The 19,807-nt window shown below is 44.5% G+C and overlaps 1 protein-coding gene across 1 annotated transcript in view; it reads right to left on the reverse strand.

The window, feature by feature from the left end:
- The window catches only part of CMTM4 (CKLF like MARVEL transmembrane domain containing 4), a 43,799-nt gene that overhangs the window by 9,924 nt on the left and 14,068 nt on the right, over window positions 1–19,807 (reverse strand). Inside the window, exon 2 of the mRNA XM_084861165.1 lies at window positions 1,255–1,431. Coding sequence (XP_084717291.1) covers window positions 1,255–1,431 — 177 coding nt within the window. The remainder of the gene's footprint in view (window positions 1–1,254; window positions 1,432–19,807) is intronic.

A 19,807-nucleotide genomic window follows, 5' to 3' on the forward strand; every position in this document is an offset into this window, starting at 1 on the left:
ACTTTTCTGGTTCAGCTCTGCTCTTATTTTTCCTCCTAAAAGAGTCTGAACAACACAGAGAGCATCCTGCAGGAAGACCCTCTCCTCTGGGCACCCCACAGGACCACATGGGAGTGGCCCTGCCAGGCAAGGTGACCAGCTCCGGCCTCCTCCCCAGCCCCTCACCTGGCCCACACCTCCATGGTGCTGCACCAGCCAATGAGAGGGGCGCTCTCCTGAGGCAGCTGGTCTCAGTGCTCTCCTCTCCTCTGCTGGCCTCTTAGACGCTATGGGGCCCACAGGGTCTTCCCCCCACAGTAGGGGTGTCGAACTCAATCAGAGAAGGGGCCAAAATCTAAAATCCAGCCTAAATCGCGGGCCGAATGGTTTACTGAACAGTCATAAACTGACAATGTCATAAACTGACAGCGGAGTGCAGTGATGACAGCGCGGTGCGGGCCACATTGCAAGGCCTGGCGGGCTGGATTTGGCCCTCGGGCCTTGTGTTTGACACATGTGCCCCACAGGCACAGAAGGCTGAGGCAGCTGACTGCTTGCTTGTGTTTCCCTCACCAATTCCCTTTGAGCTCTGGCACATGCTTACTTGCAAAGAAATACCAAAAAAAACCAAATGCTATTAATTTTCCTCTCGTTTAGCACAGTAAAGACAAGTACCACAAGTCCAGGAAAAGGGGCCTGGGCGTGACCAGCCAGGAGCTTCCCATGCTGATTGGAGGGTAAGGCTGTCAAACAGGGTTAAGAACCCAAACCACAGGGAGAAGAGGACATATTTCCACTCCAGACCGATCAAACACTAAACCTTCCTTCCAGTCCTCCCAGTTGCTTTGAATTTAATAATATCCCAAGGCTTTGCAAGTTACTGCCATTTTCATTCATATTTTCAATTCTTCCCAAACCAATTCTTTTATAAATGGCTTTTGGGTTCGGTATGAGTAATATGCAAAAATGCATTAATTCTACTGTCTCTTTCCCATATTAGACATCACTAATCTTCTCAGAAGATTATGAAATTGAAATGACATCTTCAAAGAGGTCAAAGTAATTGTTAGGATGTTCCTGCCATTAGTGAAGATTCCATTTAAGTTATTATTCAACTCAGTAAAGAAATGTAACATCTCTCAGTTGAATTACAATGGGATACGTCAGTACCACAGTGAACTGGAACCAAACACAGCATGGAGAGGTTCCCACGCTGCCGTGGGGCCAAGCAGCAGCCGGCCCTTTCCCGGTCGGAGGGCGGTGACTTGGACTCACCGTCAGGTTCCAGTTGATCTGGGGGATCCTCATGTGAAGGTTGAGACTGAACAGAATCAGCAAGACTCCGGTCACCACAAACGCACTGCAGCTCACAAACTCAAAAAAGTAGAGGCCTTCACACGGGGAGCACTCCATGATGGTCTCTATGCAGATGAACGCAATCAGGGCCAAAATCTAGGAAGAAGATTGGAAACATAACATGTGCATGTAGGTTTAGAACACATCCGGGGACATCTGTGCCTGCCCCGTTTCAATAAAACCCACCACCGCCACCCTGTGCAGCCACAACGTTTCCCTCTGGGGATGGCGATGCATGACCTGGTTCAATGCTTACATGCGGGTGTAAAGGCACAGAGCTGTCACCAAGGCCCTCGTGTGGACAGTAAGCCCCACCACAGTACACTGAACCCAGTCTGTCACGGTGCGGCCCTTGTGAAGAAGCAGAAAAGAAGGTCTCTGTGATTTTTTTTAAAATATATTTTATTGATTTTTAACAGAGAGGAAGGGAGAGAGATAGAGAGCTAGAAATGTCGATGAGAGAGAAACATCGGACAGCTGCCTCTTGCACACCCCCTACCGGGGATGCACCCACAACCAATGTACATGCCCTTGACCGGAATCGAACCTGGGACCTCTCAGTCCGCAGACCGACGCTCTACCACTGAGCCAAACCGGCTTCGGCTGTGATTTTTTAGTTCTATCTCTGCCATGAGTAAGTGGACACTGTCTATACACATTTCTAATTTATAGTCGCTACTCTAAAAAGGAGGCCCGTTTAGTTAATTCATGAGCTATGGTTTTTAAAAGTTTATCATTTGACTGGATCACAAAAACACAGACTGGCAGTTGATAAAACCATTGTTAAATATACCCAAAATAGAATCAATTTCTTTGTAAAGGATCAAAGTTACATTCTAGCAATGTGTCCCAAGAGATTGGAGAACAGAAAGTCAAACAGGTATCAATGGAAATTATCGGGTGAACTCTGAAAGGAAGAATTCAGGAAAAGGAGGAAGCCCAAACAAAGACTGAGTTAATGGCCCTGCGGTCAAAGAAAGGCGTGGAGTTCTCACACCTAAAACCAGATCAGAATGAGCTCCTGGCCTCTACTTCACCTCTTTAGCCAAGCACCTCACTACCTACCGTAAGTCAGCCTACACCAGCGTTTTTCAACCGCTGTTCCGCGGCACACTAGTGTGCCGCGAGATGTTGCCTGGTGTGCCGTAGGTGCAGACAAGACAAGAATTTTATAATTTTTCACTATTTTGTTTACTTAATATTTCATAATAAAGTAATTATAAAATACTTTCTTTGTGTTTATTTGATTCCTATTCAAGAGAATTACTTTATATATAGTCAATATAGGCACAGAGTTAAATTTTTTAACATTTTCTAATGGTGGTGTGCCTCATGATTTTTTTCATGAAACAAGTGTGCCTTTGCCCAAAAAAGGTTGAAAAACACTGGCCTACACCACTTTCCAGTCTAGACCTCACCTCAAAGGTCAAGGACGTACAGGGAGGCAGCTCGGTGGCTCCAGATCTGTCCTTTGAGCCGGCAACATCAGCATCACCAGGGAGCTTGTTAGAAATGCAGAACCTCTACTTCCCCTTCCTTGACCTACAGAGTCAGAATCTGCATTTCTGACAAAATCCTCAGAAGATTCAAGCATGGGAAGTACATGCTGTTCTGGGGCCCTTCTCCGCCTACTGTAGACCCACTCATGCCTTTCAATGCTCTACTCAATGCCACCTCCTCCCCGTGCCCTCCCTGATTGTGTCCCTCCCTGCCAGACATTACCTGATTCCACCCTCTCTCAGGAAAGCTTGCTCCTGTGAGACTGAATTCTACCTTTCTTATGCTCAGTACTAGAGGCCTGGTGCACGAAATTTGTGCATTTGGGGGGCCTCTCAGCACGGTCTGTGCCCTCTCGCAGTCAGGGAGCCCTTGGGGGATGTCCGACTGATGGCTTGGGGAGAAGGCCTAAGCCAGCAGTTGGACATCCTTAGTGCTGAAGGAGAGGCTCCCACCATTGCCACTGCGCTCGCCAGCTGTGAGCCCAGCTTCTGGCTGAGCGGCGTGCTTCCCCTGTGGGAGCACACTGACCTCCAGGGGGCAGCTCCTGTGTTGAGCATCTGCCGGCTGGTGGTCAGTGTGCGTCATAGCGATCGGTCATTCCACCATTCAGTTGATTTACACATTAGCCTTTTATTATATAGGATTATGCCTCCTGAGCTTTTTAAGGATACAGCCAGTCCATCTCTCTCTACTCCCAAGATACTAAGCAAAATAATTTGTACACAGCCAACAAATGGGGGCTCATGGAGCCACGAAAAACCCATAATACAATTCCTTGTGTGCTTGTTAGCATCCCTACAGAAAAGGGTAGCTCTGCTTTTCCCACTGCCAATACTTTCACAGAAAAAACACCTTTTTCTAACAATATGTGGTATTTTCACATTTCTATTATAATCAGCGCGTTAAAGATATGGGTGTTTAAGCACATACTTTGTGCTTCTCCTAATGGCTCCTTATTATCTACAGAACCATAGACTTTAATTCTCCACCTGAATTACATGCCTGACTTGCAGGCAATTCACAAAGAAATAGTTCATATAAGGGAAACTCCTAAACTTTGTTTTACCCCTGTAATTGGAGCTAGCAATCTTGGGCAAGAAATAACACACTGTACTGATGAGTTACAAATGTTTCTGGTATGCTAACTTCAACCATATTTGTGTGGGAAGGTAACACCTACATTCTTAAATATTAAAATAAAAATGGTTTCGAGAACATGCAAATCTAACAGACCATTCGATATAGCAGTGAACAAAACATAAAATTCCCTGCTCCTTAGTTCATACACTAAAGAAGATGTTTTTAAAAATTAAGCCCTGGCTCAGTTGGTTGAGCATCTTTCCATGCGCCAGGAGGTTGCTGGTTCGATTCTGGTCAGGGCACATGCCCGGATTGTGGACTAACACCCCAGTAGGGGGCACGCAGGAGGCAGCCAATCAATGTTTCTCTCTCATCAATGTTTCCATCTCTCTCTCTCCCTCTTCCTCTCTCTCTAAAAAAAAAATAATAATAAATTAAAAAGCATACAAAAAATAGCAGACAAATTGTTATTAATAAATTGTTATTAGTAAGCTGTCAGATTTCTACAATTGTGGCTAAGTATGATTGGCAGCATCAAAAAGTAGGAAGGGAGGGATGGGGGTTGGCTGATTAAGTTACTATAAAACATTTTAAAATTTTCTAGTCCATGTTGTATCAACTGTCAGGACCTCTCTGGAGGCTTTTGTAATGAACAGTATCACTCACCAATACGTAGTGGCAGGCACCTAGTGGGGTTGGATCTGTGCTAGATTTTCCCGAGGCGGATTTATCCTTGAGATGCTGAATGAAGCTTCAGAACTTCTGAACTCAGCACTCACCACTCCAACTTCTTGACTATCTAACTCCTTTTGCCAGGTGGCGATGAAACAGAATAAGCATTTTGGGGATTCAGCAAATTAAAAGTTGAGTGAGGGATACGTTAAATTGGGGTTTAGCTTTCACATTCATGCATATGGTTACTATAGCTTTCCCACAGTAAGAATGGCTTCCAGATATGCTTTGATCTGACATCATAATGAAGAAACAGGCCCTAAAATTTACAAGATAAGTGGGTCCTACAATGCCACAAAGTATGTTGGTGAAGAAGGAGAAACAGGGTTTGAGACATATGGAGCCAGAAGCTAATCTGTGGAGAATTCTTCAGATCATCAAATGCAAGATACTGTAAGTGGACAATTGTGGTTCCATCCGTATCGAAATGGAAGTTGTGCCCTATCGGGAATAGACTCAATAATGCAGTAATGCAATTATAAACACACTCGACAGTGTCTCCCTTTTTGTTGGGAATCACATAAAATAAAATTTATTAGCATTCCAGGGTTGGTAGGCAGAAACCTGTGGCAGTACTACAAAGAGCGAGTACATGTGTGTAGGAGATTACAGTTCATGCCTCCCGATGTGTTAGTTCACATCGTGACACACCTGACAAATCTTGAACTGACAAGGTCCGACAATCCCAAGTCAATGGCACATAAAACTGCCTCCAACGCATTGAAACAGCCTGAAGAAACTAATGCTCCAGTGACAACCTCCTACACACATTCATTAGAAAGTCAGTGTATGCTGTGTAAGAATATTGATCATAAAATGACGATGCGTGATACAATGCAGTGGCAATCTAAAATCTGAATTGCTCAGACATACATCTACTACATATATCTAGTCCATTTCAGATGAACTTTGTATACTTTTTCAGAATTAGGTGACCACACTCAAGTTCAAAAATGATCCATCTTAGTGGAGGCAAAAACAGACAGGGAACATTTTTTAAACTTGTAATTTAATGTGTTTCTCATTCTAAATATTCACTACTGTGCCTTTATATATTTAATTTTGTATCTTCTTCCTTAAAGTGGGCCTCCAAATCGTCTGTGTCTCTAAACCTGATGTACTTCTGAGTTTAGGCATCGAAAGGTGAGTGGATGAGACATCTGTTACTTCTGGCAGCAGCCTTTAGGAACCATGAACAGTTTCACCACGCTCCCTCACCCCCCCTTGCTCCTCCTCCCACCCCGGCCCCGCAGCCAGGAATGGGTGGTTGGGGGGGCGGAGGGAGGTGGCTCTGTGTGAGGCTGATGGCACCTGCTTACCAGGAACCTGAGAGACAGTAACGTGAGTAGAAGGAAACGTCCCTTGTGTTAAACCTTGAGATTTCAAGTTTGTTACTAAGCATAATCCAGTTCATGGTGATGAGAAAGGCATAATGTTAACAGTGCACATGCCTGGGTATCTAATACAAAACTACAAATTTACAGGATAAATATGTTACCACCCCCCTCACTCTTAAAGACACCAGATTCAACTGGTTTTACAGACAAGCTCTTATCAGATTGTCAGGGTAAAGATATTGACTATGTTACTTAAATTCTTTTAAAACAAACAAAACAATCAGAATTTCAATATCCATCTATGTGGTTAGGATTGTAAATAGACTTTTTTAAAATACAGGCTTCTTTTATTTTTCAAAATTTCTACAATAGCCGAAAACGGTTTGGCTCAGTGGATAGAGCGTCGACCTTCGGACTGAAAGGTCCCAGGTTTGATTCTGGTCAAGGGCACATCCCCAGAAGGGGGTGTACAAGAGGCAGCTGATTGATGATTCTCTCTCATCGATGTTTCTAACTCTCTATCCCTCTCTCTTCCTCTCTGTAAAAAATCAATAAAAATATTTTTTTTAAAACTTTCTACAATAAATGTGTATTTTTATTTTAAAAGTTAAATATCATATGTATAAACACTTTGGAAACATCCAGGTTTGTTATGAATTAAATGTTAGTGCATTCTAAGAATCAATTCTTTTTTGAAACTATTCAAGAATATTTTTAAATGACAAAGACTTTCATGGAAAATGAAAGTCACCCTGCAAGTCCATGTTGGTCCCTTTATGAGAAGAATTCATCATCCCGAAAGCCTCCCTGATACGTACAATCCTATTTCCTGGAAGAGCAGGAAATGGGCACATGATGAAAAGGCCACGGTTCCTCTCACTAATATGATGGGAAGGACCCAAGGAAGCAACCATAGCCCGTGTCCCTAACATCCACGAAGACCTGTTCGAAGGTCAGACAAAATCCTACCTGTACCCTGGCCGTGGGTACATCAGCAAACCACCGTTCTAAAAGGCCTCAGAGCACATAACCTGGTTGTCTTTGCTGGGTGTGTAATTATGTTACCTGAACACAGAAATGTTTCTTTTCCCTCAGCTTACCTGTTAACAATACATTGCGGTGTTGGGAGGAAAAACAGTTGGGGAAACAAAAAAAGCCATGTGCCGGGCAGTACTCAACTCTGTCAGTGCTCAGGGCATGCACAATTTAAATGCAGAGTGAAAAACAGACGCTCATTTACCCAGCGGGGTAGCAACTACTGAGGACCGTGAGGACCTTGTTAATTAAGTGATAAACACACACACACACACACACACACACACACTCACACACACACTCACAGCAGGATCCAAAGTATCTTCAATATCAAATCAAGTCCTAATCAACTCTAGCACATTCAAAATTAAAGTGTCTCTCTTCCCACCAACACTGGGGGAAAATTTTTTTTGAAAGATGAGCATCTATTGATCCACAAAGACCCAAAGGCACGTTGTTAAACTGCTGCTTTTGCTGAAAGACCTCATGATGTGCAGAACAGAGAACTCAGAGAGGGCAGCGGAGGGGCGAGGAAGTGACTGCACTTCAGAAGCCAGCCCATTCTCAACGCACAGCTGTGCTAAGACAGGATCCTGGAGCTAGGACCGCCGAAGAGGTACACGGCCTTCCCCCCACCCACTGGGCCCTGAAGCCAGGGGCCTAAGCTGCTCTAACATGGACATGTCTGTTAAAGGACAGATCACTGAAAACAGAAGCTCGCAGGCCACGCTGCAGGGTGTGCCGAAGGAGCTCACATGGCGAGCTGCGCACTGCAAGGCACCGCGGAATTACAGCGCCTTGCACTTAGAGGGGCACCAATAATGGAAGGTGCTCTCCGGCTCAGTATGGGCTCAGTCCATTCTGTATCTGAGGAGGAAGCAGGTGGCGTCTCCACCGTGTGGCCCAGAGGTTTGGCCCAGGGCCCTAAGCCGGCTCCTCCCCGCACCTCGCTCTTGTACAGCAGGTGACGAACATACAGCTTGTCCAGGGTCTATTCCTTCCCTCACACTTGCCTAAAGGAAAAAGCATCACTACCCGACTTCTCTCAAGGAACACAACCTAGGACTCGGGGAGCCAGTGCCATGAGGGTCTCTGACAAAGCACACAATCTGATTACCCATTCTCAAAGGGCTCTACCGACTACTGCGTTTTTCTAAGAAAAATAATCCGAGAGCTGCTCCCCTCAAGGGAGGACATCCCATGAGGAAGGTAGATTTAAAATATCTTCCCCGAGACAATAAACAATAAGCAAATATCTGGTTCCAAACCGAAGGCGCTAATGGCAGGTATAAGTGATTTAACCTGCAATCAGTGTCTTTGATTTGATCTCAGGTTCCATTGTTTTTCTGCAGCTAAATAAACAGTGTCCAAGCTATGGATCTTCAAGATGCAGGGAATGGAAAGAAAAACACATGCAGGAATGCCCTCGGGGGCTAAGGCGCCCAGGCTGGCAGGGAGCACTAACTAAGCAGTAGGATTAGTTAAGCAAAGGAGCCGGGGCACAGGCAGGTGCATTCCTTGTTGTTGAGAAGAGAGGGAGACGTGAGGACCAAAAGGGGAGGCTGCCATGGGCTCAGGGGGGTCAGAAGAAAAGACCAGGGCAGTGGCAGGTCTGTCACCATCCAACCAGCCACACCCTAAGCTGTGCTCACTCCGAACCCTGAGGGCTTTGTTCATCTGAAGCCTGAGGGCTAGGGCTCTTGCTTCGGCTCCAGGAAGCTGTGGGTTTGGTCTGAGTTTGGCCCTCGTCACAAGACCTACTCAACCAGCACTCCTGACACATTTTTCAAGCCCAGTTCTACTGTGTAAACAATTTTGCTATTTTGGAATCCTAAAGCCATATATAAGTGAAAAGCTCAACTCAGGAGACTGTATTTCAATTTCATTTTTGGCAAGACTCTCACCTTTAACATAAATTATTACACTGACAGATTAAACCCATGGATAAACCAATGGCTCACCAGAGCAGATCACCGTATCGGACAAATTAAAATAGGCTTGACCAGCCAGCTAACTAGAGCACCCAGACAGTGTTACCCAGTGAAGTGCAAAATATTTTCTTGTTTTTTTTAAAAAGCCCAGAAAACCTTATTATGTGGTTTGATGATATAATATGCACATGATTTCAGAAAACCACAGGACGGTCAGCATCTTTCTTGCCAAAAGAATACCCACAACATTTTACTGCAAACGCCACCCTGCCCAAAAAGTTACATTTCAGACCATTTATTGTACATTACTAATAAAGCACATGAGGAGGACACAACACAACCAGCTTAAACCATGCCCAGCTGAAGATGTTTAACTGCTGCTGGCACTCGGTTTTCTGCTCCCCCGTCCTGGCTCCCCACGTGATCCAAAAGCAAACCCTTCCCCCTTCCCTCCCTCTCTGCTTTAATTCTTCGGCGCTTCCCCGCCCTAACGTCTCTGACAAACCACCTTAACCGAATGGGAACGAGCACTGCTGTTCTCATTGAGTGAGAAACAAGAAGACCAAGAGTAGCTTTTTTTCTAAAGATTAATTGAGGCTAAAATAATGAACCATAAATTCAAAGAGGCCAGGAGGAGACCCACCTGGAAAACCCAGCTCAGCCATGAGACCCGTGGACCCTAACAGCCCCCAGCAACCTCCACATCATCCAACTAAGGGGGGGAGGGGCGGATCCAGAAGAGCCTCCTTAAGTGGCCAAACCTGGGACCCCCGGGGCCTTGCCAGAATAAGGACTTTCGGACTTAGGTACCTCCCTCCCTGCCTTACTACACAAATTCAGCACCGTCTTTATAATGGTGTCCCCAGCTGTAGAGACAATAAAAACAGTAGCCCCTACAATGTGACCCTCTGGTCTTCCTAAGGAATTTAACATTTGCCAAGTCCTGCTGTGCTAGGCACTTCCACAAGCATTCTCTCATTTAATCGCCATTCCATCCTATGAGAAACATAGTTGATCTGCTTGTTTTTAATTGAGATATAATTCACACACCATAAAACCCATCCATTTAAAGTGTATAATTCAGTGGTTTTTAGTGTATTCAAAGTTATGCGGCCATCACCATTATGAACATTTTTATCACCCCACGAAGCACATGATTTTTAATCACCATCCCATTGAAGACAAAAATGAGGGAAAGATGTTACTCAGCAGCAGCAGAGTTGGGGCTCAAACCCAGTCCCTGAACCCTTTACAGCCCTGGGCACTGCTAGTCCGCCCCCCACCCACCCTGGGCCTCCATTGCCCTCTTCCCGTCCTGCCTCTCCCCATGCTCCCCAGGGCTTGGTCCCGCTGCTTCCCCAGCACCAGACTCCCATCTCTCGCGCCAGGCTGAGCGGGAACAAGAACTTCTAGGAGAAATGACAGGCTCCAGGCCTGGGACAGGACATTCCGATAAGCGTATCAGAAGCCAAGGACGTTACCAAGGACTGCTGAGGCTGAGTGGGGACTAGAATCCCAAAAGTAGAGGGGAAAAAGCATGAAACATAAATAAAAAAAATAAAAAATAAAAAAAGCACTTGAAGAAATAATAAGAGACAACTTCCCATATTTGGCAAAAGACATAAATTTAAGATTCAAGAAGCTCAGCAAAACCCCAATAGAAAAAAAAACAACAAAGAAAACTATGCCCAGATGCATCATAATCAAACCATAGAAACTAATGAAGAAAAAGTCATAAAAGCAAACATAAAAGTTACGCATTATACATAACAAAACAATGATTTGAATGATGCTGATTTAATATCAGAAACCATGGAGGTCAGAAAGTGGAATAACCTTTTTAAAGTGCTGAGAAACAAACTGTCAACTCAGAACTCTATATCTAACAAAACTAACCTTCTGGAATAAATGTGAAATAAATCTCAAATAAAAGGATATTAGGAGAATTCATAGTCAGTAGACCTGCTCTAAATAAAATGCTAAAATTTCAGAACTCACCAAAGATAAAAAGGCAAGTTAATGAAGAAAAGATAGTCTTTTCAACAAAAAGTGTTGGGACAACTACATATCAATAGGCAAATATATGAAACTCAACCTAAAGTTTTCACCTTGTATAAAGATTAACTCAAAGGAGTCATAGATCCAAAAATAAAACATGAAACTATAATTCTTAGAAGAAATCATGAGATGGTGTGGTGCAGTAACTCATCAGGGATAAAAAGGAGAACGGACTTTCCATTCTGTGTGCTTGCCTGCCTTGTTGCTGGTGCATTGCACCCTCCTGCAGGAGTAAAGATATTTTCCTTGCAAAAACAAAAAACAAAAACAAAAAACGAAGTCACGGGGAAAAAACCCTCATGACCAGAGATTAGTTCTTCCATATGACACCAAAAGCATAATCCAGGAGGAAAAATTTGATAAATTGAATTTGATTAAAACTAAAAACTTGTTATGCAAAAGACATTGTTAAGAAACTGAAAAAACAAGACAAATACTGAGCTTAAATATTTGCAAGTCATGTATTTGACAAAGGTCTATATCCAAAGAATTCTCAAAATTTAACAGTAAGAAAACAAACTGTCCACTTTTCTTTTTTGAAAATGGGCAAAAGACGAACAGATTCTTTACCAAAAAAGACTATATAGATAGCAAATAAGCACAAGATGCTTGGCATCATTAGCTAATTAGGGAAACACAAATTAGAACCACTATGAGAAGCATTACTTTGGGGGAGGGAGAGAGACGACAATACCAAGTGCCTGCCAGGATGTAGAGCAAAGAGGACTCTTACACTGCTGGTGAGAATGAAAATTAGCACAGCCACCCTGGAAACTATTTAGCAGCTTCTTACAATTACCTGGAAGTTTAATTGTTGGGTCATGTGGTTACATGCATGTTTAACCATGCATGTAACCACATGACCCAACAATTAAACTTCCAGGTATTGTCCCCAGTGAAATAAAAACTTATGTTCACACAAAAATTGTATGTGAACATTTATAGCAGTTCCATTCATAATCACCAAAAATTATAAACAACCCAAATGACCTGCAACAAGTAAATTAATAAAGAAACTGTGGTACATACCTACAATGAAAAACTAGTCAGCAATGAAAAGGAACGAACTATTGATAAAAACGACATGAATGAATCACAAATGAATGACACTGAGTGAAAGACAATCCCATAAGTTTACATCCTCTATGATCCCATTCATACAACATCCTGGAAAAGACAAAGCTATAGTGATGGGAACAGATGAGAGGTTGTCAGGATTGGGTGTGACTACAGAGGAGAATGAGGAAGTTTTGTGGGTTGAGACTATTCAGTATCCTAATTGTTGTGGCTACATAAATGTATGTATGTGTTAAAACTCACAGAACTATATATCCAAAAGTAAATTTTACTGTATTTTAATTTTAAAAATAGCACATGTAGAGACCACCAGCATCCTTGGCACATGCCCAAATTTCTATAGCTCAAACTTCTGGTGGTTTTCTCATGCTCTCAGAAAGAAAATGCACTCCCTTACTAGATTTTTTCCCCCCATTATTGGTTTAATTCAAAATCAAGCTTTGACAAATTCCAAATTAGCTTTTAAATGCTGTTTTCCCAGATTCAAAATATAGAATAAAAGCCTTCAATTTTGTCACTCAGTCATGAAACAAAACAAAAATATTCTAAAGAAAGAAACAGATCAATTTCCAAAATGGCAACAAAAACAAAAACAAGACAGGGTGGGCTACTAGACAGGCCAACTAGAGAGCATCCCCACCCGGCCAGCATAGCTCAGTAGTTGAACACCGACCTAGGAACCAGGAGGTCAAGGCTCAATTCCCAGTCAAGGCACATGCCCAGGTTTCAGGCTCAATCCCCAGTAGGGGGCATGCAGGAGGCAGCCAATCAATGATTATCTCTCATCACTGATCTCTCTCTCTCTCCCCCCACCCACCTTCCTCTCTAAAATCAATAAAAATATATTTTAAAAATAAATATAAAAAAATAAAGCAAGGCAGAAACCAGTTTGGCTCAGTGGATAGAGCATCAGCCTGCAGACTGAAAGTCCCAGATTCGATTCCGGTCAAGGGCATGTACCTTGGTTGCGGGCACATCCGCAGTGGGGTGTGTGTGTGTGTGTGTGTGTGATGTGCAGGAGGCAGCTGACTGATGTTTCTCTCTCATGGACATTTCTAGCTCTCTATCCCTCTCCCTTCCTCTCTGTAATAAAATCAATAAAATATATATTTTTAAGAAATAATAATAAAAATAAATAAATAAAGCAAGGGTAAGAAAGCTTTTCCTGCCAAAGGCCATTTGAATATTTTAGCATCATTCTCGGGCCATACAAAATTATCAGCTTAAAAATTAGCTGGCTACATTTGGTCGAACATTTAATTAACTCACCCCTAATGCTTTGGCAGGGCCAGACCAAGTGCTTTCACGGGCTTACTAGTATGTGGCCCTGGGCCGGACATTCCCCAACTGATTTAAAGCATAATGAGGCATAATGTTGAGACATTAACTGTATACTTAAGGTTTGTGCACTTTTCTGTATGTATATTGTACTCCCGTGAAAAGTTCTTAAAAACGATAATGTAAATCTATTTATAACTAAATTTTAAAAAACCACTTGTGCCATACCCAATGTATAATATCCCATTTTTACAAGTATGAACACACAGGAGCAAAGTCTAAAACAGGGGTCCTCAAACTTTTTAAAGTGGGGGCCAGATCACGGTCCCTCAGAGAGCTGGAGGGCCGGACTATATGAACTACTAATTCCTACTGTAACACCTCGGCTGCGCGCACTGCCCAAAAAACCTGGCGGGCAGGATCAGACTCCCCTGGGGGCTGCATGTGGCCCGCGGGCCGTAGTTTGAAGACCCCTGGTCTAAAACAACATATACCTATTTTTTTTTTTTCACTTTATTTTTTTTTTATTTTTTTTTATGTAAATTTTTTTTTCTTGTTCTTATTTTTTTATTTTATTTATTTTTAATAAATTTTTATTGTTCATATTATTACAAGTGTTCCTTTCCCCCCCCCTTCCCACCCCACCCTCTGCCCTTTCCCCACTCCCCATTGTCCTCATCCATAGGTGCACAGTTTATGTTCAGTCTCTTCCCACATTCCCCTCTCCCCTTTTCCCCAAGAATCATCAGTTCACTCCCCTTCCATACCTCTGATTCTATTATATTCAACAGTTAATATTGTTCATCAGATTTTTTTTTTTAATTTCCTTGGTTTTTAGATTCACTTGTTGATAGTTACGTATTTGTTGTTCATAATTTTTATCTTTATTTACTTTCTCTTCTGAAAGAACCCCCTTCAGCAATTCATATAATTCTGGTTTGGTGGTGATGAACTCCTTTAGCTTTTTTTTATTAGTGAAGCTCTTTATCTGACCTTCGATTCTGAGTGATAGCTTTGCTGGGTAGAGTATTTTTGGCTGTAGGTTCTTGCTATTCATCACCTTGAATATTTCTTGCCATTCCCGTCTGGCCTGCATGGTTTCTGTTCAGAAATCAGCTGACAATCGTATAGGTGCTCCTTTATAGGTAACCACCTGCTTAGCTCTTGCTGCTTTTAATATTCTCTCTTTGTCCTTTGCTCTTGGAATCTTAATTATGATTTGTCTTGGTGTGGTCCTCTTTGGATTCCTCTTATTTGGAGTTCTGTGTGCTTCCTGGACTTGTAAGTCCAATTCTTTCCCCAGGTGGGGGAAGTTTTCTGTCACTATTTCTTTCAGTATGTTTTCGATATCTTGCTCTCTCTCATCTTCTGGGACCCCCATGATTCTGATGTTGGATCGTTTGAAGTTGTCCCAGAGGTTTCTTACATTATCTTCAATTTTCTGGATTCTCTTGCCTTCTAGCTTCTGCAGAGGAGTGTCTTCTGGCTCTTTATGTTCCAAATCTTTGACTTGATTCTTGCGATCTTCTATTCTGTTTTTAGGACTCTGTAGAATATTTTTTATTTCAAACAATGTATTCTTTATTTCTTGTTGATCCCTTAGCATTTCTTGTTGATCCCTTTTCATATCCTCATAGGTCTCATTTATTTTATCGGCCTTTTCTAGGAGTCTCTTGAAAAACCCTATAAGTGTGGTTTTGAACTCTATATCCAGTCGCTTTTTGTCCTCCATTTCTTTCGTTTGTGATCTATTTGGTTTAGGCATTTTCGCAGGCAGCTTTCCTGATGGGGGCGGAGTTTCAGGGTGGAGCCTACAGCCTTGGCTTCCCTCAGCCCCGCCCTATGCGACTCCTGAGACTCAGGGTCCTTCAGTACTTGTTGCAAGCGCTTCTGAGAGAAAGGTGCCCTCGATTTTCGCCTGCTACCAAACAGTGTAAGCTCTCCCGCAATGGGCCCGAAACTGGGGTTCAGTTCAGTTGGAAGTGGAGTTGGAGGTGGCGTTCAGAGCAGTCTGGAGCCTGTCTCCTTCCCGCCAGGGCAGTCCTACGGCACAGCCGGCCGGCCCTTCTCTGCGCGGTGTGCGCGCCTCTGGGACCTCCTTTCGCTGCTTCCCCGAGTACCGCCTTACAGCCCAGCTCCCTATGGCTGAGCCTGGGTCCCCGGGGTCTGGCCTAGAACGGGGGTTCAGAGCAGTTGGGGGCCCAGCACAGTCCGAGTGTTTATCTCCTTCCCGCTAGGGAACGCCAGCCAGGCACTCGGCCTCCCTCCTCTCCGGCTCCGTCCTCTCTGCGCGCCGCGTGTCTCCGTACCTTGGGCTTTTACAGCTCCTCCGCGCTTCCTTCTGGTTTTCTCCTTGCTTCTCGTTGTAGAATTTCCAGTCAGTTGACTTTCCTGTAGTTCTGGGTAATGTCCATTTTATATTTTAGTTGTATTTTATTGAAATTGTTGCGTGCGGCTGCGGCTAGGTGCCTACCCGAGCAGCCATCTTGGATTCTCCTCCCAACATATACCTATTAATGGAAGTTCTCTCTAACTAATGAGAATAGTGGTGATTTTTAATTTTGTCATTTTTTTCCTATAGTAGTCTGATTTTTTTTAAACAACAGACACAATACTTTTATAATCAGAAAGTAACTTTCTTCCATTTTGGAAAATAACATTCAAATTAAAAAATTGATATTTATATTACAGATAAATTTATGTATGACTTAGACTGTGCTCCCTGACATAAAGGAGCTTTGTAAGCCTCATACAGTACCAGGTTTCCAAAAGACACTTCACCAGATGCGTGGCTGGAACATGACTAATAGAAATAAGGGAAGCTTCTCTGGAGTTTCTGAATAAAGGGGGAGGGAGTCAGGTAAGTGGTAAAGGTGTTCGGATGGAAGGAGGTCTGTGAGTGCAGGTGATGAGGCAGAACAGATCCTGGCAGGGGAGTGGACCTAGGAGGAGACTGGGAGGAGAAGGGGCTGAAGCACAGGCTGTGATGGAGAGAGTAAGAGTCATGTCACAGTTAAAGACCCAAGCGCAGCCTACCCAGAGGCTGGGCCAGCATCTCTAACCTGGCCTGGCTGGGAGAGCCCCACCCACACAGAGACAGTGGCAATCAGGCCAATCAGACGCGCTCTCGGAATTCAACCACAGTCAGCAAGTCAGCGTCAGAGCCGTCAGGCCTGGAATGATTTTAAACAGATCATCTATCAGAATGTATTTACAATATGTTCAAATATATCTCTATCAGAAAACGCAATGCCTCCAAACTTTGCCTAAGCACTCTTTAATGACTCCTCTGACCTTTAGGAGATGCTGTTTTGGGTTGCTCCCTCATTTACAGAAAATGCCTCAGGGTATACACTTCAGAGTCTGAATGCTGTCCTCCGCTTTTGTGCAGCCACTTAGCAGTGAAACGCGGTTTGTTCTGTGGGGCCTCTTACTACGTCATTCCCTCAGCAAGGGATGTGTTTCCCTCTGCAGACAGGTCAGGCAGGATGCTTTCCCCACAGCCCTCCCCGTCCACATACTTCACCCGGCATTTTCCTCAGCCAGTTTTTTCTTCTTGGAAGCAACCAGGCAGAAGGTTCACATTTTATTAAGAAAACTGACTTGTTTGGCCAGGTTTTCAACTTCCACTCAGGTCCTTGTCCAGACCTACCCCTGGGATTCTTTCAGGTGGACAGCAGCCAGGCCTTGGCTATCAGAGGCAGGCACAGTGCCTTATGCTGGCCTCCATGGCCCCCGGGCCCACCGGCCGAACCCAGTGCCAAAGGGCGGAGGTTAGCAACAGATGAACCTAGCCTCTAAGCAACACCTGTCCTTCCAGAGGCCCAAGCACAGTGTATTCATGTTTGTTTGTTTTTTTAAAGTATGTTTTTATTGATTTCAAAGAGAGGGGGAGGAAGAGAAGGACAGAGACATCAATGATGAGAGAGAATCATTGATCAGCTGCTTCCTGCATGTCCCCTACTAGGGATGAAGCCTACAATCAAGGCATGTGCCCTGATGGGAAATCAAACAGTGACCTTCTGGTTCATGAGTCGATACTCAACCACTGGGCATTACGAGCCAGGGAGAACACAGAGTATTCTTAACTTAATAGATCATGACATTTTCTTTCCCCATCACCCACTCTCCTGTCTATGGCTTCTGTAGTTACAAATAACATCTGATATAATATTTTGATTTTCTTGTATAACTGTGGTCTTGAATTATGACCTAGCCCCGAAGAGCTGAGCCCGGACCCGAACAGCTGAACCCAGTGCCGAAGGGGGGAGCTTAGCCCCCGAGAGCTGAGCTGAGCCCCGGAGAGTGGAACCTAGTCCCGAAGGGCCGAGCCAAGCCCCAAACAGCCCAGCCAAGGACTAAGAATCTGGTCCCTAAGTGCTGACACTAGTACCCAAGAGCCCAGCCTGCCCCTAAGGCCCCAGCCTCCTCCCAAACAGTTGAAGTCAGTCCTGAAGGGCAGAGCCTAAAGCTAAAGAGCTGAACCCAGACCCAAAGAGCTGAACCCACTGCCGAAGGGCGGAGCCTAGCCCCGAACAGCTGAGCCCCTCGGGAAGGGCCATCAGTGCTCAGAAGCCAAATGGACAGGTGCCCCTCCATGCGCAGGCCTGGCTGGCACAGGATGAAGCACTTGGTGGGCCTCAGGCTAGAGTGGGGTCAGCATGGAGCTGGGCAGAGCCAGTATTTTTAATTAATTAATTTTTGTTAAACTCATCGGAAGGTTATTTTTTCCATTGACTTTTAGAAAGAGTGGAAGGGAGGAGGGAGGGACAGAGAGAAACTTTGATGTGAGAGAGACACATTGATCGGTTGCCTCCTGCACGCGCCCAACCAGGGATAGAGCATGCGACCAAAGTACGTGCCCTTGACCTTCAGTCCGCAGGCCGAGGCTCTACCCACTGAGCAAACCCAGCCAGGGCCAACCCAGTCCTCTTTTAGATGGGACTGGGTCACAGTCCAGCCTGCGAGGGGAGGACACAGGCCCTGGGTGGCCCAAGAGCCATGGGCTGCCTTCTGACTGGGAAGCTTGGGAGAAAAATGAGTGAATAACTGGTTCAAGTAAAACCCCCAAGATTCATGAGGCCTGGCTGCTGGGCTGCCCGTAGGTTCCCTCCAAGACCTGGTTCACCTGGTTCTGAGTAAACCCAAAAGGAACTCGGCATCGCCCAACACGGCAGAGATGCCTCGGCCTTGGGAGCAGCCCACCCAGGGAGTCCCAAAGGCCCCTCGGTGCACACAGCCAGCCAGGACCTCCCGGGCTGCGAACGGTATCGGGTTTTCTGCACCCGCCTCCACTACCCATCGCCCGTCATCAGCTGTCTGGCAGACGTTCTAGTGACAATTTAGGTTCGGAGCAGGACTCAGAGTGTTTAACTTCAACAACGTGGGAGCTTTTGTTGAAATGAGGCAGCAAGTTACCTTTTTATCTCTGTTCCTTCAGTCAGTCATGCACCGCGGGACACATCATCGGCATGCCTCACAGAGGACCACACAGAATGCTGGAAGGCCGCGCACATGCTTAGCAACTCAAAATAAATCTGTGTAAAATATTATATCTGGGAAATTCAAGTTTACATTTTGGTTTTATTTGGTCTTAGTTAAAAGTACACTCTCTCCCGTCTAGCTTACTATGCCAGTTAAGCCATGTCTCTAGAATAAGTTTCCCACTTAAACAAATAAGATACAAGCCGCTCCATATAGCACCTCTGTGCCAGTGAGAAACAGATCCCAGTCTGGGTGGAAGCGTGGCTTGGCAAGAGGACAGCGAACTGAATAGGGCACCCCCCTCTGGTTTAACGAGCTGGCACAGGCAGCCCCGCCCCCGGTGCCAGGGCCGCAGCCTCCGCAGGCAGAGCCTCCCTCACCCTCAGCCAGACCCGCTGTGCCGTACAAAGGAGCCTTGGACAACAGATCTGAAACAGGATGCCAGGGACTTTCTGTGTTCCCCTATGACAATAATATTGCTGAACTGATCCTGTAGTCAGCAGCTCTTAATGCTCTGTTAAGTATTAAGAAGTTTACTGTTGTAAACAGGTAGAATTTAAAAAAAAAAAAATTTTTTTTTAAACTTTGCTTTTGTTTATATTGATCTGGTCTGAGACACAATGGCTGATTCTACAGTCCATAAAGAAAGAGAGGGAGAGAGAGGGAGAGAGGGAGAGAGAGGGAGAGAGGGAGAGAGGGAGAGAGGGGGGCAAGCAGATATCCTACAGAACTCTGTAGAGCTAGACACATAGGAGAGGCTCCACAAACTACTGGCCCTGCTGAGCTCCCCAGATTTCCTTCTCCCTATGATCTGTCATTCTTTTTTAAAAATATATTTTATTGATTTTTTTAATATATATATATATTTTTAAAATATATTTTATTGATTTTTTACGGAGAGGAAGGGAGAGAGATAGAGAGCTAGAAACATTGACGAGAGAGAAACATCGACCAGCTGCC

The sequence above is a fragment of the Pipistrellus hanaki genome (genome assembly GCF_964339955.1).
Source record: "Pipistrellus hanaki genome assembly, chromosome: 15".
Classification (NCBI taxonomy): Eukaryota; Metazoa; Chordata; class Mammalia; order Chiroptera; family Vespertilionidae; genus Pipistrellus; species Pipistrellus hanaki.